The sequence below is a fragment of the Mustela erminea genome, chromosome 18 (genome assembly GCF_009829155.1).
Source record: "Mustela erminea isolate mMusErm1 chromosome 18, mMusErm1.Pri, whole genome shotgun sequence".
Lineage (NCBI taxonomy): Eukaryota > Metazoa > Chordata > Mammalia > Carnivora > Mustelidae > Mustela > Mustela erminea.
In genome coordinates this window covers 2,834,022-2,855,738 of record NC_045631.1, presented here as the reverse complement: position 1 = coordinate 2,855,738, position 21,717 = coordinate 2,834,022, and the positions used below count along the sequence as shown (strand labels likewise).

Genomic DNA, 21,717 nt, shown 5'->3' with positions numbered 1-21,717 from the left:
AGTGCTTGTGGTCCCCCCCCAATCCTTTCTCTTTGATCTCCATTATCTGAATCCTTCATCTCTTCCAATTCTTTAACATCACCTTTACAGTAAGGTCTTCTGCATACAAAGGCACACACTACCCGCTGCATTCCCTATTTCTTTTCCAATAGTACTTACTAGTCATTTCCAATAGTACTTATTAGTAATGTCTACACTTCCTTTTTAAAAATTTTATTTATTTTTAAACAGATTTTATTTATTTGACAGCGATCACAAGTAGGCAGAGAGGCAGAGAGAGAGAAGCAGGCTCTCTGCTGGGCTCAATCCCAGGACCTGGGGATCATGACCTGAGCTGAAGGCAGATACTTTAACCCACTGAGCCACCTAGAAGCCCCTTCTTCTTCTTCTTCTTCTTCTTTTAAACTGTCAGTCTCCGTATTCTATGATGTAAGCTCCATGAGGACGGGGATTTTTTTTTTTTTTAAATCTGTGTTCACTGCTGTATCTCCAGAGCCTGGAACAGTGCCTGGCACAGAGTCGCTGCCTACTAAGGCATGGAACGATTGGCTGGTCGACTGAATTTGAGAGCAAGAGGCTGTCATTAGCTGATCTACATTTAGCAACACGCTCTGTTCTAGGTCCCATCCTACAAAGATAAATAGAATAAACAGGGGAGCGCTTCTTGGTACTCAGGGTCTGGTGGGGAAATAGATGATCCCAGCAAGGAGTCAAAGCCAGAACGCAAGCAGGAATGACGTGCTCGGGTCGCATGAAGGAGTCACATCTCTCTGCTTGGCAAGATCGGGGAGATGGGAAGATGCTCAGGAGCGACCAACCAGGCCGGCTGTGTTCAGGCTCCCGAGCGTCCACGGCTCCTCCCCGTGCCAGGGATGCCAGACAGGAAGTCACCTCGGAAGGAAGCGGAGGTGCGGGAGTAGGGGGCTGCCGCGGTAGCTGCGCACACCGCTCTGCACACCGCGGCGCACCGGGGGCCCGAAGACGCCGGTGGGAGGAGCCGGAGGCGCAGCCGCGGCCGCGCCCACCGATGACGTCACCGAGCGGCCTTCCCGTGAGCCCCGGCGCCGCGGCTGTTCGCGGGCTCTCTCAGGGCGTCGCCTCGGGCGCATCATGGAGGCTGACCCGGCTCCGGCTCCTGACTCCGTGAGTGCACTTGTCCAACCCTCGTCCCCGTTTTTCCTTATGGTCCCGTTCCCTCCCCCTTGCTTCTCGGCCTCACTGCCTTCGCTGGCCGCGCCTGGGCGAGGGGGTGGCCCGCGAGGCTGTTCGTCCTTCCACCGTCGCGAGTCTTGCGAACGCATTTGTTGGTGTCTGCGGCGCCCGCTGCAAGGCTTAGACGCGTCTCCGCCCCCTCTCCGGGCTTCCAGCGGGTGGGAAGCCGCGGGCGGGCTAATGGCGAACCGTGGGGCCCCTGACGCAGCTGGAGGGACGGGGATAACGGTAAACAAGTACAGCGTCTGAGACCCAAAGTGCGTGTGCGCTTAGCCAGGCAGAAAAGCGCTGAAAGAGGTTTCTAGGCGGAGGGAAAACACGTTCAAAGGCAGGAGAGAGAACAGGTGTCTGCAAAATCCAAGTTCGGTTGCGGGGTGGGGATGGAGGGGTGGCGGCTGACGGTCTTCGTGCATCTCGCTTCACAGCGACTGGAACCTGAGCATAACGGGGAGTTCCTGAGGGCTTTTAAGCAGAACAGCGATGGGATGAGATTTGAGATTTCGTTTCCTTGGGGCAGCAGTGTAGAAAGTACCGGTTAGAAGGCTGTGGTTGGAAAGCAGTGAGAGGGGATGGGGACCTCGACCACGGCAGCAGTGCTGAGGTTCCAGAAGTGAAGACGGTTAAAAAATTATATTAAGGAGGTAGAATCTAAAGGACTTAGGTATGGAAAGGAAGGCATTAAAGGAGGACTTCGAGCTTCAGGGTAGAATTACTGGCTTGAGGATGCTGTTTGCTGATTAGTAAGCGTCGGAAGGAGCGGGTTTGCTTTGTTTTTGTTTTGTTTTTAAAGGTCAGTGTTGGGATGTGTGGTGCCTGTAGGCTGGCCAGGCGGAGAATCTGGTAGGCAGATGGATATAACGAGAGAGAGAGAGAGATCTCAACTAAAGGAGCTTCTGTGGATGGCCAGTAGGGACATCCCGTGGCAGACATCACCGAAGGGAAAGTGTATAGTGTTCTCAGACTTCAGTTTTTATCAGTGTGATCTGGGAAGCTTATTTAAAATACAGACTCCTGGGGCGTCTCGGTGGCTGAGTGGGTTAAGCATCTGCCTTTGGCTTGAGTCATGATCTTGAGGTCCTGGGATCAAGCCCCACATCTGGCTCCCTGTTCAGTGGGGAACCTGCTTCTCGTTCTCTCGCTCCCCCTCCCCCGCTTGTGCTCTCTCTCTCTCAAATAAATAAATGGAAAATCTTTTTAAAAAAATTAAATAAGGGACGCCTGGGTGGCTCAGTTGGTTAAGCAGCTGCCTTCGGCTCAGGTCATGATCCCAGCGTCCTGGGATCGAGTCCCACATCCGGCTCCTTGCTCCGCGGGGAGCCTGCTTCTCCCTCTGCCTCTGCCTTCCACTCTGTCTGCCTGTGCTCGCTCTCACTCTCTCTCTCTCTGACAAATAAATAAATAAAATCTTTAAAAAAAAATTAAATAAAATACAGACCCTTGGAGCTCCTGGGTGGCCCACTCAGTTAAACATCGCACTCTTGGGGCACCTGGGTGGCTTAGTGGGTTAAAGCCTCTGCTTTCGGCTCAGGTCATGATCCCAGGGTCATGGGATCGAGCCCCACATCAGGCTCTCTACTCTGCGGAATGCCTGCTTCCTCCTCTCTCTCCCTGCCTGCCTCTCTTGCCTACTTTGACCTCTGTCTGTCAAATAAATAAATAAAATCTTTAAAAAAAAAAAAACAAAAAACAACAACATCACACTTTTGGTTTCAGTTTGGGTCATGATCTCAGAGTCCTGGGATCGAACCCCGAGTTGGGTTCTGTGCTCAGCTGGGAGTCTGCTTGAGATTCTCCCCTGTTCCTCTGCCCCTTCCCCTGCTTGCATGCATGCTCTCTGTCTAAATAAATAAATCATAAAATACAGACTCCTGGGTCCCCCACTCCTGCCAGGATTCTGACACAGTAGATGAGATCCATGAATTCTGAGGCAGTGGTACCACACTGTAAAACAGTAGTATGCCATGTGCCAAGGGGTGGACAGGCCCTCAGGAGCTGGAGAGAAGACAGAAAATCAGAGTCTGGGTGAGGCTCTCATTATGTCGCTGAGGCAGTGCTGAATGATGACATGGTCCAATTTTGGCGGGGGGGGGAAGATTTTCTCTTTAAGCAGTCTCCACATCCAACATGAGTCTTAAACTCACAACCCTGAGACCAAGAGTCGTGTGCTGTATGGACTGACCCAGCCAGGTGCTCTGACCTAGTCCAGTTTTGACAACTGTGACCGTGGGTGACCGTGTTTGGCTAGGTGGAGTGAAGGTGAAGTTTAGTGATAGAGCTGTTCACAAGGACACTGAGGTACAGAGAACCTGAAGACAAGTCTGTTAAGATGCTAAAGATTGAGGGGCGCCTGGGTGGCTCAGTGGTTTAAGCCTCTGTCCTGGACTCAGGTCATGATCTCAGAGTCCTGGATCAAGCCCCCGCATCAGGCTCTCTGCTCAGTGGGGAGTCTGCTTCCCCCTCTCTCTGCCTGCCTCTCTGCCTACTTGTGGTGTCTCTCTCTCTCTCTCTCTCTCTGTCAAATAAATAAATAAAATCTTTTTTTTTTTTAAGATTTTTTTAAAAGATTTTATTTATTTATTTGACAGAGAGAGATCACAAGTAGACAGAGAGGCAGGCAGAGAGAGAGAGGGAAGCAGGCTCCCTGCCGAGCAGAGAGCCTGATGCGGGACTTGATCCGAGGACCCTGAGATCATGACCCGAGCAGAAGGCAGCGGCTTAACCCACTGAGCCACCCAGGTGCCCCAAATAAATAAAATCTTAAAAAAAAAAAAAAAAAAGATGCTAAAGATTGAGCAAATGTGGAGGACTGAGCAGAAGGCTAATAGAAGGGCATTAGAGGGACAGGGAGTGAGCTGTAATGGTTTAGCGTTATCACTGGGGATCAAGAAGGATGAAGGACTTACCCCTCAGTACTATTGAAAGGTGTCAGAATTTTGTTATCTCTTTTAAAGATGTATTTATTTGAGAGAGAGGGAGAGAGCATACCTGCCATCACGGAGGTGGGGTGGGGGGAGGGAAGGAGAGTCTGAAGCCGACTTGGGGTTGGGGGGACTCAATCTCGGAACCTTGAGATCAGGACCTGAGCCAAAAGCAAGAGTGCGCCGCTTAACCAACTGAGCCACCCCAGTGCCCCTGTCAGAATTTTAAAATAAATCAGTCTAGCGTTGGAAGTAGGCCAAACTGGTTGCCTTCTCTAGAGCTAGCTATGTCGCGAGGCGCCTATGTGTCCAGAATGTGTGACCAGTATATAAGTGTGGCTCATGTCCTCCTTAGGAAGTCTGCGTCTCAGCTAAAGACAGAACAAAACACATCAATGGGATTGCATCTTACGTTGATTTAGCTCATGGGAGCTCAGATGTGTGTACAGGACTACGGAAAGGAGTGATTAGAGACTGTTCTTTACCTGTGTCATTTCACATACTGTGTGTAATTCGGCATATTTACGCTTACGTTTACACATTGCTGTGTAGTATTGTGTCCTATGTATGAACAACTTAAAGGATGTTTCAACTTACGTGGGGTGCTCTAGAAGCGCACCCCACGTAAGATGGGACAGGACAGTGCTGGATGTGATGGTCGTTGGCTGTCTATGGAAGTGCGTGCAGGGTGCTGTGGGAGCTCCAGGAAAGGAGCAGCATGGTGCCCGGGACAGAGAGGGAATTGCGGGGCAGTATGTATTCCAGTTGGGCATGTTGAGTACCGGTACGGGTCTGCTAGAGGAAGGTGTAGGAGCACCCACACTGCTCCCGCGGTGCACTTGGTTATCACGGGTTACTTACTGTTTTTTGTTTTTGTTTTTTTAAGATTTTATTTATCGATTTGACAGAGACAGTGAGAGAGGGAATACAAGCAGGGGGAGTGGGAGAGGGAGAAGCAGGCTCCCCGCGGAGCAGGGAGGCCAACATGGGGCTCAATCCCAGGACCCTGGGATCGTGACCTGAGCCGAAAGCAGCTGCTCAATGACTGAGCCACCCAGGCACCCCTCACGGGGTACTTATGAGAGAAAGAGGGAAGACCACAGCGGTCTAAAGAATGACCGGGCTGAGTCTTCTAAGGTTTCTTCCAAGTTCTAAACTCCAGTACTGTTTATTTATCTGTCCTCTGGATTTCTTTTTCTATTACTTTATTCCCGGAATTTCACTGGCGGGCAGGGTGGTTAGGAAGATGTTTTAACTGGATTCCCTTTCCTCAGGAGCAAGGCTGGCTGGAGGCTGCCCGGACCTTCATCCAGGAGACCCTGTGTCCAGCTGGCAGCGAGCCCGATGTGCAGTTGACTCAGTTGGTAATTGACTGTGTGAAGACCACCTGGTTGTCCCAGGGAAAGAACCAGGGCTTTCCCCTGCCCCTCAGCTACAGGTATGGCGAGGAGGGGTTCGGGAGGGGGTTAACTTTGGGACTAAAGAAGGACCTAGAGTTAACCAGGGGAAAACGAGAAGCACGAGGGGCAAGGTTCTAAGGGGAGGAAGGCAATTTTTTTTTTTTGGAGGAAGGCAGTGTTGATAAAGTACTGTAAGAAAAGGATTCTATGGCCAAATAAGTTTGAGACACATTGGATACGATATTACAAGCTTTTCTAGGAAAGTCACAGGCTCATTAACATATCAAGGCTCCAAAATGCCTGTGAAAAGGAACCTGTTGACCTCATAGAAGTAACCACTGTTTCCCATGTGGGGTGTATTTTTTTTTATTTTAATTTTTATTTATTATTATTATCTTTTCTTAGGGAGGGGGAGAGAGGGCAGAGGGGCAGAGGGAGACGGGGAGAGAACCTGAGCAGTCTCTGTGCCTTGCAGGAGCCTTGGGGCTTGATCTCTGAGATCATGACCTGAGCCAAAATCAAGAGTCTGTGCTTCAGACACCTGGGTGACTCAGTCAGTTAAGTGTCTGCCTTTGGCCCAGGGTCCTGGAATCCAGTCTTGCTGCAGGGAGCCTGGTTCTCGAACCTCTGCCTGCTGCTCCCCCACTTGTGTGCGTTTTCTCTCTCTCTCTCTCTCTCTCTCTCTCTCTCTCCGACAAATAAATAAACAAAATCTTAAAAAAAAAAAAAAGTCATTGCTTAACCGACTGAGCCACCCAAGCACCCTTAAGTTGTTATTTTAATTCTAGTTAGTTAAAACCTAGTGTTTTGGCTTAACTTTTTTTTTTTTCCCTTAAAGATTTTATTTATTTATTTGACAGACAGAGATCACAAGTAGGCAGAGAAGCAGGCTCCCTGTGGAGCAGAGAGCCCAATGCAGGACTCGATCCCAGGACCCTGAGATCATGACCTGAGCTGAAGGCAGAGGCTTAACCCACTGAGCCACCCAGGCACCCCTTGGCTTAACATTTTAATTTTATTTAGTTATTTATTTTTCCTTTCCATTTATTTATTTACATTGTAGTTAGTTAACTCACCGTGCAATGTTGGTTTCAGGAGCAGAATTCAGTGATTCATCACTTTCGTACAACACCCAGTGCTCATCACAGCAAGTGTCTTCCTTAATCCCCATCACCCGTCTAGCCCATCCCCCACTCCTCCCCCACCATCCCGCCTCAGTTTGTTCTCTATTTTTTTTTTTTAAGTTTTTTTTTATTTATTTGACAGAGATCACAAGTAGTCAAGAGAGGCAGGCAGAGAAAGAGGGGGGAAGCATGCTCCCTGCTGAGCAGAGAGCCCGATGCGGGAATGATCATGACCTGAGCCAAAACCAGAGGCTTAACCCACTGAGCCACCCAGGCGCCCCTGTTCTCTATTGCTAAGAGTCTCTTACGGGTTTATTTGGCTCTCTCTGTTTTCTTCCTTCCATTACATTCATCTGTTTTCTTTCTTAAATTCCACATATGAGTGAGATCATATGGTACTTGTCTTCCTCTGACTTATTTCACTTAGCCTAAAACACTATAGTTTTATCCACGTCATTGCAAATGGCAAGATTTGATTCTTCTTGACGGATGAGTAGTATTCCTGTGTGTGTGTCTGTGTGTGTGTGTGTATGTATGACCACCTCCACATACACACACACACACCCCACATATATATATACCACCTCTTCTTTATCCATTCATGTGTCAGTGGGCATCTGTTCTCTCTCTGCAGTTTGGCTGATGTTGATAATACTGCTGTAAACATTGGGGTGCAGGTGCCCCTTTGAATCTCTGTTTTTGCACCCTTACGGTAAATACCTACCTAGCAGTGCCCTTGCTGAGTCACGGAGTAGTTTCCTCAAGATTGAAATGGATTAGCCCCTTTTCTTTGTATTTTTATTGTACGTGCGCCCACCCCTGAGCCGAGTCCTGTAGAGTCTGGCTCACCTCCTGACTTTCTGGAAGTAGAGACTTCCCTCCTGTCGGGAGCTCTAGTTTGTTCATTCCACCTGCCGCTTGGCATTCTGGGAGTCTGTGTGTCACCATTGATCCTCTGAAAAGTAAAAAGGCACAAGTTTGTTTAGCTTTGTTGAATTAGGCATTTCCCAACCCTACGCGAGCTTGGAATGCTTTTCCCCGGACTTAAACTGCGTGTGGCCGTGTAGCATTCACTCGGCCCCGCAGTCCTTCTCCGTCAGTAGAGGCAAAGGATCTTTGCTGAAAAGACAGCTTCATTGTACTCTGTACTATCCAAAACGTCGTTTTCAGAATTCTGGGTACTTTGCTCATCCATGGACGCTGTTATACAACAATGGTGACTCAAAGTGCTGCTGCACCAGACTCAGCCAACTCACTGCTGCCTTCACTGCGAACGTGAAAGCCCTCTAAATTGACCAGTGCATGCGCTGACCCCGTGCGCAGTCCAGACTCAGTGCTCAGCTTGTAAAAACCTTACCATTTGCCATATTTGCCTCAATTCATTTTTACTAGAAGTAAAACATTTCAGATTTAGTGGTGTCTCCTCTGTGGTCCGTCCTGATGTGGTTGGTGGTTCCCTCCCCTTCTCCGGCAGCAGCCGGTGTCCTGAAGTGAGGTGCGGGCTCATTGGGTCCGCATGTGCCGTTGCAACTGCAGACATGCCAGAGGACACGCGGGGCCGTGTGCATCTGTGTCCTGAACCATTCCCAGATCTGCTATTTACCTTGTTACAAAAGTGGGTTTTGTGTTTATTTGATGGATAGTAAATGATATTTCAATCCCAAAGTAATTTCTCCATACACACTTACCTGGGGGTCTTTGTCTTTTTGTCCTGTGTAGCTTTTCTCATTCTACTTCACTGGCTGCAGGTTTTTCTCCGTTTCCCTCAGTGGTTGTCCACATCCCTATCAGGATTAAATATGTTGTTTATGTAGACACAGTGAAATCTTGTTAAAAAACCGTCCTGCCACATGGGACAGAGAGCTACCTATAGATTAGTTGTGGTCGAGAAGGTTGCGATTGCCGTGAAGCCTCATGCAGCGGGGTTTGTCTCCCATGGGTGCCTGAGTATGTGCCTAGTGGCCTCTGTGATCACAGTCTAATCCAAGAAAGAAAGGTCCAGATCTCTCAAGATTTTGGCATTACTAGAACAGTGGGAAAATGGTAAGTCAGAAACTGTTAGAAAAGGTTCCTGAAAGGAATCTTTTTAAATAAGCTTCTCGTTCTTCAAGATAAATGTAAACTAGATGGCACGATGTGTTGAAGTGAGTAGTGCTTAAAGTAGGGTGGGCAAGGCTAGAATAGGAGTTATTTGATGGGTCCAAAGATTTTATTCATCCGTGTTTCCGTTCCTCGTGGAGTGCCTGCTGTGTGCCGGGCAGTGTGCTGCATGTTGAAAGTTGGAGATCAGTGACAAATGCAAGGATTCCAAGTTCTCAGCTTCAGTTTCCTGACCTAGACCCCTGAAGAATCTGGGACAAGTGACCCATGTCCTTATTTTCTGTCCTGAAGGTGCCTAGGAGAAAGAAAGCGCTCTTTCCAGCGGCTTTGTCCTGGGCCTTTAGAGAAGTAGAGAAACACAGGGAAAGAACATGGACTTTTGAGTGAGAACCCCCCCCCCCCCCCCCCGGCTTTGCCACCCACACCACCATGTACCTGACCTCTGGACGTTTCCTCATTGGTGATGTTCACAGGGGTTTTGGGTGAAGCTTCAGTGCGTTACTGAGCGTGAACAGACCAAGTATAAGGTGTGCGTAGCCGGGACTCAACACGTGCTAGTCTCCGTCTTTGCCTTTTATATCGTCCAAAGCCCCTGGGGAAAGCATGAAGCAGATGTGGACGGGGAGTGGGCCACCCGGGACGGCACTCCCAGCTGTTAGTGCTCTCACGGGGGCGATGTTCACGGGCATAGTGAGCAGGGTAAGTTGTGACAGTTCGTACCTTTATCCTTACCCTTCTGCTCCGAAGACATGAGAAGGCAAGTGTGTGCGGAGTAAAGGAATCGTAGATGTGAATCTATTGCAGCTTTGGAAAATTTGCAGTTACCACATTCTCCGTCTCGCACCTCGCCACTGGCAGGGAGAGCCCTGCTGGGAGGCTTGCCTGGGGAATGGCTGATCTCAAGCATCTTTGGAGATTTGGGTGCTCTTGATTCGGACTCCCACCTCAGGCTGCTTCCCATCACCCCCCCCCGCCCCCCGGTCTTGAGTTCTGTGATATCCCAGACTAGGAAGAAAGCCTGGCTGGGGCCACTGAGGTCAAGCCGTTGGCACATGCTCTAGCGGCCCACCGGGATTCTCTGTGGAGCTGAGAGCCGAGATGCTGTCAGGGGAGCTGAGTGTGGTCAAGTGTTCTCCCCACGCTCATTCCCCCAGCCTCCTGCTACATGCTTTGGTTTCTCTGGGTCCTCTCTGTGGCACCATCTTGTTCAGAGTCCCCTCAGCATTTTCTTCCTCCCTTCCATAGGTACTCCCAGTTCTTGGACCCAGATTAGGCTCTTAGCCCCAAAGTTCTTGCCCATCAGTCCAACTCCCCTCTTAGTCTGTGATTTCCATTGATCTTTCCTTGGGCTTTGGGGGAACTCGTTGGGGTTGGGGGTAGTGTCCTAGGCTTGGATGCAGCTTTGTAGGACCTCTGCTCCCTTCCCTCTGCAGCTTTGTCTCAGTACAGGACCTCAAGACCCACCAGAACCTCCCATGCTGCAGCCACCTGTCCTGGAGCAGTAGTACGTACCAGGCTTGGGCCCAAGGGGCTGGACCAAATGGAACTCCTCTGCCCCGGGAGCGGCTGTTACTCTTAGGGACGCTCACAGACCTCTCAGGGGACTTGGAACAAGAGTACAGGAAAGGAGATGTCTATGTGAAAGATAACACTGGTATCCTGACCTGCGAGGTGAGTAGAAGGGCAGAGGTCAGATGTCTCCGAGCCTCACAAGGAGGGTCTCTAGGGAGCGAGGCAGTTTGGTCTCTAAGGGAAGAAAGGTGGAAGAGAGTGGGTGGGATGCTAGGGCCAAGGGTAACCCTTGCTCTTGGTCTTTTCTAGCTCATAGATCTGGACCTGTCTTGGTTGGGCCGTCTCTTCCTGTTCCCCAATTGGAGTTACCTCCCTCCTGCCAGGTGGAATGCATCCGGGGAAGGACACTTGGAGCTCTTGAGTGCCCCGGTGCCAGTGTGCCCCTCGACCACCAGTCCTGGGCCCCCCACCCCTCTCCCTGTTCTCTACCCAGTGACTGCTTCCCGCTTGCTCAGACACAGGTAATCCTCCCCTGTCTCAGGGAGGACGGAGCGCGGTAAAACCGGCAGGTGGGAGGGAAAGGTCCAGAGAGTAGTGGGGAGGATGGGGTGTTCCCACCAGAGTCAAGGGAATGGTGGGGCCTCTTCAAGTGTTGAGTGCAAGTCTTCAAAGGAAGTTTGCCTTATCTGAGGTCAGGAAGAGTGTGAAGGACGTCTTTGGGATAACAGCTTTGGGCTAGGGATATTTTAAATTAACGCTGGCTTATTTACAGCAGAAAGGAAAGTATTTGTGGGGGAAAAGGAAATAAAAATGCCTTTTCCCTCTTGTGTTTCTTCCCTCTGTAGGGGCAAGCTGAGAGGCGTGCAGCCGAACCTGGCTGGGAAGCTGGTTCGATTGAGCGCTCTGGTGAGGAGTCAGAAGAAAGCTCACTTTGTCCTGTCTCTTGGGGACGGCTCCCTGGCTGGCAGCCACGTGTCCATTGTTGTGCAGGTGAGAACGGGGGTCAGTGCTGGGTCGTGGAGGTGTGGAGGAGCTATCAGGACTCTTAGCAGGAGAGATGAATGTCAGAGCAGGGCCACATTGGAAAGGAGGCCAGCTCGGGGGCGGGAGCCCTGTTGCCTGGGACAGCGCTGTTGCTGGGGGAGTCAGTCCCCCACGCAGGAAAGAGGGAACGCATTTTCCTGTCATGCCCTTCATCTGAGTAGATGACTTGCGTATTGTCGGCGATGAGCAAAACCTGTTAGAATCACTTGTTTTTCCTCTGCATTAGCAGGATGACCGAGAAAATTATTCAGTTCAGCACCATCAAGCCCTTTTTTTTCTCTTTTGGCTGTGTGCACTTTTTAAAAAACTTGGTACTTTGATATTCACTCTTCCTACATCAACTGGTACGATTTTAGAATCGTTAATTTTTACGCTGTTGTCTAATGACTTTCATCATTATCTGAATAACGTTTCAGAAGTATTCAAAACAAGGGAGAAGGCTCTCATATGCGTATCAAAAAGGGATCTCTGACATTTATTAGCGCTGGGAGAATTCTTGTGTCTGTCTGCGTCATAAGCTTGAGTGACAGTGATGAGCGGGTAAAGGAACTGGAAACGCTAAAACTGAAAATGCTTAGGAGCCACCCCAGTTTCTGGTCTCATTTCTGCTCCCAGCCTAGAGAGGAGCTTCTGCATTTTCTTTGCATCAGACCCTTCCACGTCTCCTTGAGCCCAGTGAAAATGCCGCTCAGGGTGGAGTTGGCTCAGGGGAGAAGTGATCTTGCTGTGTTTGTAGGCTGCTGCAGACATACTGGAGACATACTGTCACCCTAGATGAGCCCAGGGGATGTCTTCTGTGATGGAGGAGCTGAGATCATCATCTCTTGGAAATGAAGGACTGGACCCTGGTTCAGGGTAACTGCCACGCCAGGCAGCAGGGGATGAGAGGCTGCTGAGCAGTTACCAGGGCCCCGCCGGAGAGGGCTTGGCGCGGGGTGACATGGGTCTGACCTCCTCAGGTAGGGCTCTTGTCTTCAAAGACTAGTAGAGGACACAGAGCCCTGGCGACCTGCTGTAGTGGCCCTGGGGTGCAGGGGGGCCAGACAGGCAGGGCTCGGGGTCCACATGCAGATCCTGGCATTCGGACAGAGGAAGGGAAGGGGCATCTGAATACAGAAGGAGGGGCTGTGATGCTTGCGGTCCTGGCGAGATGGTTTCTGAGAGCAGAGGGCAGCGGGGGACCAGCAGAAGCACTGCTGTGCGTTTGCTGGCCCCTGGAGTCAGACCCCCAGTGAGCCCTGGCTCCGCACAAGCAGAAACCGTCAGGCAGGTCTTAGCACTGGTGACGAGGGGTGGCAGCCAAGGACTCACCTGGTTCTGGGGTAGAAGTGGAGATCTATGAGGCTCGAGTGTCCTGGGTCAGTGGGCTTTGAAGCCCCCGCGAGTGGCAGCGTGCTGTGTGGGGCCTGCGGGAGGAGCACGTCCCACAGGGTAGGTCTGGGAACCGTCCTACTTCCCCTTGTGCTGAAATCGCTCAACAAGCACGTTCTGCAGTCCGTATGACACCCTGCTGTCTGCGGCTGGTTTTCTCTCCGTACTTTGACGGTTCTCGTTTTCCTATAAAATCAAGTCTTCAGCAGCTCATTGCTGGGATTTCCCCCTCTTCTTGGCTCTCCCGTCTCTGTCCTGTGGCCCGTCTCCATCCCAGCCGGTGTTCTCACTGCCTTGCTCATCTGAGTTCTGAGCGCTTTCATGTTGCTGCTTCTGCTGGAATCGTCCCCCCGCCCCCAACTTGGGCCAACCACAGACGCCATTCAGGACCCTGTGTGGGCCTCAGTTCTTCCACTGGGTCTACCTGCTCATTCCCACCCATCCTGACCTGTCTGTCCCCAAAACCTTGCCCAGTGTGTGTGGTTTTGTTTACTTGGTCATACGCGGTTCCGCATTGCTACATGAGTTGGCGTCTGTGTTCCCCGGTGGGCTGAGATAGACTGGGAGAGAGGGACCAGCTTGTTGTATTTCTTTCATGTCTGTCCCCTTTCCGACTCTACATACCCTGTAGGTATCGGTTTAATAGATGAGAGTGATTTGCATGCTACAGGGTAGGATGGAGAAATGTGAAAGCCAGCCTTCATGGGTGGAAAGTTTCTGTATTTTGGAGGATGTTGTAGGGGTGGTTTACGTCCAGAGAGAAGCACTGGGGGGTATTTGTTATCTTATGTGAGAGGGAGGCGATCCCGAAGGGTAAGAATGACTTGTCAGACAGCGCGTGCAGAGGCCAGGCAGAACTCCTGAGGGGCGGGTCGTTGTGGTCAGGTCGCGATGGGGAGAGACTCTGGCAGAGGGGCAGTGTCATGGGCAGCGTCTCATATGCCGTGTTGCCTGCCCCTGCACGAGCCAGATCCCCGCCCAGCTGGTGTGGCACCGAGCCCTTTGGCCTGGTAGGTCCTATGTGCTGACAGCGCTGCGAGTAGTCAGAATCCGTGGACACTGTTACCGCGTGTGGACCACCAGTCCCTCCTCCCACCTGCTGCCGCTGAAACCGGAATGTGTGCGAGAGCTGGAGCTAGAGCTGGATGGGCCCCTCTTGGAGGCTGACCCCGCGCCAACCCCCATGCCCAGCAGCTCCCAGGACGGGGACGGGGAGCCAGCTCTTGTCCGCCACTCGACGCTCTTATCCTACTCGGTGAGCAAAAAGGAGAGATCCGAGAGTTTGGGGGTGGGGGTGGATAGGGTAGGAGGAACTGGAAGTGCGGGTCTCCAGAGAGGAAGGAAAGAGGGACCAACTGGACCTTCGGCCTCTCCGCAGGGAAAGGTCACTGGTGTGCTGAGCCAGCCGGCCGGCCTCTATGAGTTGGACGGGCAGCTGGCGCTCTGCCTCGCCTACCAGCAATTCCACAGCCTGAGGAAGGTGGTGCGGCCGGGGGTCTCCCTGGAGGTACGTGAGGTGTCAGGGCTGGGGACACAAAGGCGCTTGGCAGCTTCTCCTACCTTTGCGGCCCGGTACACACCAGCCTCAACAGGGTGGGATCTCCCGCAGCAAAAATAGGAAAAGAATAGGTGTGTGTCGGAGGGTGGGGGTTGCATACTTAGTGCCAGCAACGATTTGGACGGGGGCTCAGGTCAGGAAGGAGGAGAGGCTGGGGCTCCCGGAGTACCTCCTTTCCAGAAGGGGTTCCACCTGGAGGAGGAGAGGCTGGAGCCGAGTCTCAGGTGTGGGGCCCGGACGGTCTTGGGCAGCCTGATGGGTCATGGCGCCTCACCTGCCAAGAGCCTCCTGGCCCACAGGACAGCCGAGTGGAGCTTGTGGGAGATGAAGGCTTCCCACGGGGGAGTGCATTGTGCGGATGGCACCGGGAGGCTGGAAGGAAATGCCCCGTTGGGAGAAATGCTGTTTCTCCGAGTGCCGGGCAGTGGGAGGCTGCAGGGAACCCTACCAGCAATCGTTGAGCCGAGGGCTTCACCCCTGCTTTTTCCACCTTTTCCGCTTTTCTCCAGCTCCAGGATGTTCACCTCCTGCAGTCGGTGGGCGGAGGGACCAGAAGGCCAGTGCTCGCCCCCTGCCTCCACGGCGCCATTCTCTTGCGGGGCTTCTCTTGTCAGAAGCCCGAGACTCAGTCTTTCTACCAGGCCCAGGGGACCTCCCTGTTCGAGCAGCTGGTATGGGAACGCCAGCTGGGCCTCCCCCTGTACCTGTGGGCCACCAGGGCGCTGGAGGAGCTGGCCGGCAAGTGAGGAGGATGGGGGTCTGGGCAGGTGAGGGCTGGCAGGGCCAGGGGCCGGGGAAACAGGATCCTGCCAGAGGCGTCCCCCTTTGGGACACGTGAGCGCTTCCCTTCCTGGCCCAGGCTGTGTCCGCACATGCTGAGACACCACCAGCTCCTGCAGCACTCCACTCCGGGGAACCCCAGCCCGGGACTGCAGCTCCTGGCTCCCGTCCTGGATGTCCTGTCTCCACCGGGCAGCATGCGTCGGAACGCGCACAAGGAGATCCTCGAGGAGCCGCATCACTGTCCGCTGCAGAAGGTGCGAGCATGTGTGAGAAGCAGGGGCGGCAGAGCTCATGCCCTGCGGGACCCACAGCCACAGGCTCTGATTTCTCTTCCGTCCCCCACAGTACATGCGGCTGCAGACCCCCTGTTCTTTCCCTACTCTGGCCACCCTGAAAGACGAGGGCCGGTGCAGGGCCTGGGCCGCCTTTGACCCCAAGACCCTCCTGCCCCTCCCGGAGTCTTCTTATCTGACCAGCTGCCAGCTCAATCAGCGAGTGTCCTGGTCCTGGCTCACTCTGCTGCCTGCCACCTCCCACCCAGCCCAGGTAGGTGGGGTGCAGGCGGCGCACAGGCCTCCTCTCTTGGCCGCCCTCACTGCTGCTACCGTCATCCTTCCCCGTCCCTGTGGCTGCACAGCCTCTAACTAGACCACCCCGTCTCTTCTCGCCCCACCTGTTCTTCCTGCAGCAGACAGGGAAAGTCTGGGCTCACAGAGCTGTTTTGCTTTAAATCCTTTTCTGGTTCTTTCCAGAGTACATAAGAGAAAACGCAGAGTCCTTACAGTACCCTGTGAGGTCCCGTATGGTCTCCTGGTTCTAAGCTCAATTCGTATGCTCTCTCTGCTGCCACTCAACGTGCGAATGCATGGCTCTTCCTTTCATATCCCTCTTTCCCACTCCAACATAAGTTCTTTCAGGTCAGGGACTGTATTTTCTCTAGCTAATGTTTAACACAGCATCTGGCGCATGGTAGCCATACCTTGTCCTTCGCCTCCCTGCAGATTTTAATTGGGGTCCTGGCGGCTTCATCTCATAAAGGCTGTCTGCAACTTCGGGACAAAACCGGTTCTCTCCCCTGCCTCATCCTGGCCAAGCACTCTCAGCCCGTCACTGATTCCCGGTTCATAGGTTTGGAGTTGGGATGTGGAGAGAAGGGGGCGGACGGGGAGGGTTTCGGAACAGGAGGTTTGAGGTTTGAGGAGGAGGCACCCGCTAGGATTTTCTTGAAATGCTGAAGTAGCCTGTGTTGATTTGCAAGTTTGGGGACAAGTCTGGGACCCCGGTATGGGCAGAGAAAAGGAGCGAGGGTTTCTCCAGCCAGAACGCCAACTCCCAACCTTCATTTCTCCCACTGTAGCTGCGGGCGGGCACGCCAGCACAACATTTCTTGGTTTGAGCTTGCTGAGCCCTATGGACAGGAGTGTTCCTATAAAGGAATGTCACTGAGCCTTTCAGCCTAGGAGGCCAGGTGCAGGATTGGACGCATGGCTGGGATGGTTTCTCCCTTAGAGATATCATCCTGCTGAGGTGGGGTTCAGGTCTGGGCCTTCATGTTGTGTTAGGGGAGCAGCTCAGGCCTGGGATGGGTAGTGAGACCTGCAGGGCGGTCTCCTTCATTGCCTATCCCTCTTGTCAAAACAGAACTCTCTCTCTCTAGGCTGCTTGGTGCGGACAGAGAAGTTCCAGCTGGTCATAGAGAGGAATGTCAGAAGCAACTTCCCTTCCTGTAAGGAGCTGAACATGACAGGCTTCATCCAGAAGCAGCAGGCCAGGTTGGCTCCCGTGGGTCGTGGCCGCATCTGAGTCTCTGAAGGGAAGGGCAGGGCCTGGTGCCGGCGGTGGAGTGTGGGGGCCCATGGGGCCCAGGGCGCACATCACTAAGAAACCTACTCCTTGTCTCTCCCAACAGAGTTTATATCCAGTTCTTCCTGGCCGATGCCTTGATCCTGCCTGTGCCCAGACCTTTGCTGCACTCCGCCACCTCCCTCCCACCGCAGGCAGAGCCCACCCTCCCGGATGGCCCCCACATAGAGCAGAGCCGACTGTTCTTGCTGTCCCACAAGGAGGCCCTGGTGAAGAGGAACTTTTGTGTCCCCCCAGGAGCTAACCCAGAGGTGCCCAAGCCCATCCTCAGTTTCCACGTATCGGGGAGCTGGCTTGGGGGCACCCAGAGGAAGGAGGGGACTGCGTGGGGCCCACCCGAGGCCAAAGGAGAGGAGAACAAGGATCAGAAGGTAAACCGGGACTGCAGGGATCTAAGGCCCGGTGCCGTGTGCCCCAGCTCTTGTCTGGGACCCCAGCACCTGCCTCCCTCTTTCCTCCCTCCCTCCCAGGTTCTCTTAATCTTCCGGGGCTCCTCCGTCCGCTGGTTCGAGTTCTTGCACCCAGGTCATGTGTACCGACTCGTGGCTCCGGGCCCTCCTGTGAGTGCCCCACTCAGTCCTTCACACACCCTGCCCCAGAAGGCTTTTGTGGCGTGGGGTCTGGAGAGGGAGTGCCAGTGCCTGGCTACTGTCTAAGTGTCCTAGAAGAAGGGTAGATTTAGAGCAGATGGAAGGCCCGTTTGAATATAAAGCACTTCCCTCACCGTCCTCCAGGAAGAAAACAAAATCAGGTCCTCATGTTCTGTGAGCCTGCCCCTGGAGCAGGACATGCTCGAAGGGTTGTCTTCTGTTCCCCGCAGACCCCGCTGCTGTTCGAGGAGGGCGGGCCATCCTGCATCCCACAGCGTCCCCTGGAGCTGGCCGGCTATGCGTCCTGCCTCACGGTGCAGGAGGCGTGGACTCTGGAGCTCGAGAGCGGCCCGGACGTCCCGGCTGTGCTGGACACCAGCAGAGCCCTGCCTAAGACCTCGATGGACGACCTGCTCAGTGGCAAGTAAATGTCTGCCGGCTTCTCCAGCTTCTGCGGCTGCGCTGTCCCGCCGGCATGGGGCTTGGTGAGCAGTCCGCTCCCCGCCGCGGCACCTCTGTCTTTGTCGGGATTCAGTTCCTAGAGGAGTGACGTCCCTGTGACCAGGAAGCTGTGTTTCATGCCGGAGTTTTCCCCTAGCAGCTCAGTGTTCTGAAAAGATCACGAGCAAGGTTTCTCACAATGAAGGAAAAGCTATAGCAATGAAAGGAAGTATAAAGAGAAAAAAAAAAAAAAAAGACAAAGCTGGAATCTATAGAGAAGGGCCTTCCCTTTCAGTGCAAGCAGCAGCTGGCTCCTGGCTGCAGGCACGGCTGTTCTTTCTTTTCAGGGCAGCTGCCAGTGCAGGCTCAGACGCCACAGATTTCCCCTATGTTTTTTTAAAAAACAAAACAAAACAAAAAAAACCTTATTGGATTGCACGTGTGATTTTTAACTACTTTTTTTTTTTTTAAGATTTTGTTTATTTATTCAACAGAGAGAGAGAGAGAGAGAGATCACAAGTAGGCAGAGAGAGGGAGAAGCAGGCTCCCTGCTGAGCAGAGAGCCCGATGCGGGGCTCCATCCCGACTCTGGGATCATGACCTGAGCTGAAGGCAGAGGCTTAACCCACTGAGCTGCCCTGGCGCCCCTGTGTGTGATTTTTACAAAACGTGTCTCTAGTAGAAAGGATTGTTTCCAAGAACCCATGATGGGCAGGTGTGGGCATGAGCACCAGCATACAAAGCTACCCGTGGTGGGCCGCAGCTGTGATGTCCCCTGTGCCTCCGGGTGAGGCCTCTGCTTATGGTGTGGTGTAGGTTTTCAGTGATCTGCTGCGGCTCTGTTTTTCCTATAAGGCCTGGTGCTTTTTTTTTTCCTTCTTAAGATTTATTTACTTATTTGAGAGAGAGAGTGTGCATGTGCCCATGACGCGGGGGGTGGGGGAGGTTTGCGGGGTGCGGACAGAGGGAAGAGAATCCCCAGCAGACTCCCCGCTGAGCCTGGAGCCCACTGCAGGTCAATCAGGATCTGAGATCACGACCTGAGCCAAAAGTCAAGAGTCAGACACTTAAACTGATTGCACCCCCAGGCACATGTCCTTGTCTTTTAGGGCGTGACAATGCAGGGCAAGGCTTTTTTTTAGGACATTATAGATGACGTTCTGGCAGATGCTTTAGCTCCTTTTTTTGCCCTCAGATCCCTCTCCAGTCTCTGCTTTCTGACGCCTGTTATCACTGTGCTTCTGTGACCCTACAGCTCCGATTGCCTGGTGTCTTTCTCAGCTGAGATCTTGTCACGGAGCCTGTGTGAGCCATTTCCGGCCCCTTTCTGGGCAAAGCCTGGTAATGATGCCTCCTTTGGGGGAAGGTGTGAAGTTCAGTGATGGGACTCTGGGGTCCTGGCAGATGCCCCTGACCCTTGCCCTGGACTTCTGCAGGGGGCACTCGGACCTCGAGAGCATCTGTGAAGCTGACCGTGGCCGTGGAGGACGCTGACTGCCCATGCCGCCCACACTTAGACATCTATATCAAAGAGCCACACTTGCCTCCCCCGCTAGGACTCCTGCCGGGAGCCCGAGCCTACTTTGGCCAGCTGGAGAAGAAGATTTCCAGGTGAGAATCGGGACGCTGGCTGGCTGGCTTCCTCTCTCCGCTGCTCTCCTCCCCACCCCGCCACTGTGCTTTCACACCTCCTCTTTGAAAGGACTTCGCTGTGTAGCCTTTTGTGTGTGCTCTCTGCCCTCACGAGCTGCTCCAGGCCGCTCGTGCCCTAATTCTTCCCTCTGCTTAGCCCAGGGCACAGCCTGCGGGGGGAGGAGGTGGCGATGGGGGTCTAAGCTTGTGATCTGGCCGCAGCTCCTGCCTCAAATTGACTTCTTTTTCCTCCTCTTCACTCTGCCTCCTGCACTTGAAGATCCCACAATATTTACTGTTGTTTCCGACCGACTACTTACCTGCAGGTCCTGAGTTTCCCCCCGGAGACCGCAATCAGGTCAGTGGCCTGGGCCCTCCTCCCCACACTTCACATCCTCACACCCACATCCTTTTTTTTTTTTTTTTTAAAGATTTTATTTATTTATTTGAGAAAGAGGCAGTGGGAGAGAGCATGAGCGAGGAGAAGGTCAGAGGGAAAAGCAGACTCCCCGTGGAGGTGGGAGCCTGATGCAGGACTCGATCCTGGGACTCCGGGATCATGACCTGAGCCGAAAGCAGTTGTCCAACCAACTGAGCCACCCAGGCATCCCCTCACACCCATATCCTACAGGTGGTCCCGGCTTTGGGATTTTTGCCATTTTAACTTTTGTTCTCCACTCCTAGGAGAACAAGTTGAGTTGGAAGTGTTCTCTCTGCCCCACGTGAAAATGCCTGACGTTCATTATTTTGCCCAGAAAGATGTAATGTTCTAGGCCCCTGAGGAATAACGGATGGTCAGAGGTCGCGATTCAGAACGAAGCCATGAGGCTTCCAGGAGAGCACAGAACCCACACCCTTCCACATCCCTGTGCCTGCCTGGTACTGCCAGACATCGCGTGCTTTAGGACAGTCGGCTATCCTTGACTCCTTTCTCTCTCTCTCTCTAGTGCTCCCCTGCCCCACATCTTCCTGGCTGAACTCCTGCAGGGTGGCCGGCCCCCCTTCCAGGCCAGTGCCTCTTGCCATATTGTTTCCGTCTTCAGCCTTCAGCTCCTGTGGGTGTGTGCTCACTGTACCAGTCTCTGTCCCCAGGTATGGGAGGGCCCAGGCTGAGCAGTGTGCAGGGGGCCAGACGGGTGTGAGGGGACCCAGAGCGTTTTTCCAACCACTGTCTCTGTCCCAGGGAAGGTGTACTCGTCAGGGCTCCACTTGCCCCACACAGACATCTATAAGCCAGGCCAGCATCAGGTGAGAGCACAAGGTGGGCACCTGCTGCGCCATTTATTTCCCTGTCATGTGGTCTGTCTGCTGGCCTGTTGTTGGCATAGTTCCTGGCTTGTGGGAATGGCTTCGTAAGTCTTTGAGGGTGAATGGGTTAAAGTCAAATGAGTCAAACTGGGAAGTGGTGGGGAGGGAGGCATGTTGGAACCATCTGGCCACCTGGGTCTGCCGTGGAAGTTTCTATTTCTCTGCGGCCCTTCCTTCCCCCAGGCTCCTGGTGGAGGATGGGACTGCCGAAGCCGTGGTGACCTGTAGGAATCATCATGTGGCAACAGTACTGGGTCTGTGTCCCAGTGAGTGGACCTCCCTCCTGGAGTCTGTCCGAGGGCCTGGGAAGGTGGCCTTGCAATTTACAGGTCCTGGAGCCCAGCCTGAGGTGAGACGGGGCTGGGAGGTGGGACTGTGAAACCCAGATTCCTAAGCGGTTTGGTAGAGAGTTTAAGAATCTGAGTTAGGAAGAAAAAAAAAATTAGAATTCTGATTAATCTTCAGTTTCTTCTTCTAGTCTTCCGCCAAGGTGGATGAGCCCTTGACCCTCTTCCTCCGGACACTGTGTACCAGCTTCTCTGTTCTCCGGCCTGTTGTGCTTTCTTTTGAGCTTGAGAGGAAACCCTCCTTGGTCATCCCGTTAGGTATGGGAGGGAGGGGGTATGTGACTAGAGGGGTCCCAGGAGGAAGGTGGATGTGCGATTGATCGATGGGAGGATGTCTGGAGTCGGGGAAGAGAATGGTGGGTCGGGGAAACAAACCACATGCCCAGGCCATCTCTTTCCTCTCGTCCCATCTCAGAGCCACCTCAGCTACAGCGGTTCCAGTGCGGGGAACAGACTCTTCTGACTCGTGTGAATCCCAAGATTCGACTGTCCTGCCTTTCTATCCAGGAGCCCA

At 53.1% G+C, this 21,717-nt stretch overlaps 1 protein-coding gene across 2 annotated transcripts in view; it reads left to right on the top strand.

Moving 5' to 3' along the window:
- The first annotated feature begins 905 nt into the window (after positions 1–905).
- Positions 906–21,717, top strand: part of CTC1 (CST telomere replication complex component 1) — a 21,178-nt gene continuing 366 nt past the window's right edge. Inside the window, exons 1-23 of one of the 2 annotated variants that reach the window (XM_032320290.1) lie at positions 907–1,143; positions 5,405–5,568; positions 10,188–10,425; positions 10,576–10,787; positions 11,112–11,256; positions 13,652–13,936; positions 14,060–14,188; positions 14,749–14,981; positions 15,099–15,276; positions 15,368–15,568; positions 16,024–16,150; positions 16,680–16,794; positions 16,932–17,256; positions 17,356–17,445; positions 17,706–17,899; positions 19,172–19,257; positions 19,353–19,527; positions 19,829–19,906; positions 20,496–20,640; positions 20,732–20,796; positions 21,040–21,205; positions 21,335–21,461; positions 21,619–21,717. The exon at positions 21,619–21,717 is cut by the window's right edge and continues 366 nt beyond it. In XM_032320290.1, coding sequence (XP_032176181.1) covers positions 1,111–1,143; positions 5,405–5,568; positions 10,188–10,425; positions 10,576–10,787; positions 11,112–11,256; positions 13,652–13,936; positions 14,060–14,188; positions 14,749–14,981; positions 15,099–15,276; positions 15,368–15,568; positions 16,024–16,150; positions 16,680–16,794; positions 16,932–17,256; positions 17,356–17,445; positions 17,706–17,899; positions 19,172–19,257; positions 19,353–19,527; positions 19,829–19,906; positions 20,496–20,640; positions 20,732–20,796; positions 21,040–21,205; positions 21,335–21,461; positions 21,619–21,717 — 3,610 coding nt within the window. In that variant the 5' untranslated portion in view covers positions 907–1,110. Of the gene's footprint in view, positions 1,144–5,404; positions 5,569–10,187; positions 10,426–10,575; positions 10,788–11,111; positions 11,257–13,651; positions 13,937–14,059; positions 14,189–14,748; positions 14,982–15,098; positions 15,277–15,367; positions 15,569–16,023; positions 16,151–16,679; positions 16,795–16,931; positions 17,257–17,355; positions 17,446–17,705; positions 17,900–19,171; positions 19,258–19,352; positions 19,528–19,828; positions 19,907–20,495; positions 20,641–20,731; positions 20,797–21,039; positions 21,206–21,334; positions 21,462–21,618 lie in introns of both variants that reach the window. The other variant, XM_032320289.1, reaches the window with a different exon arrangement.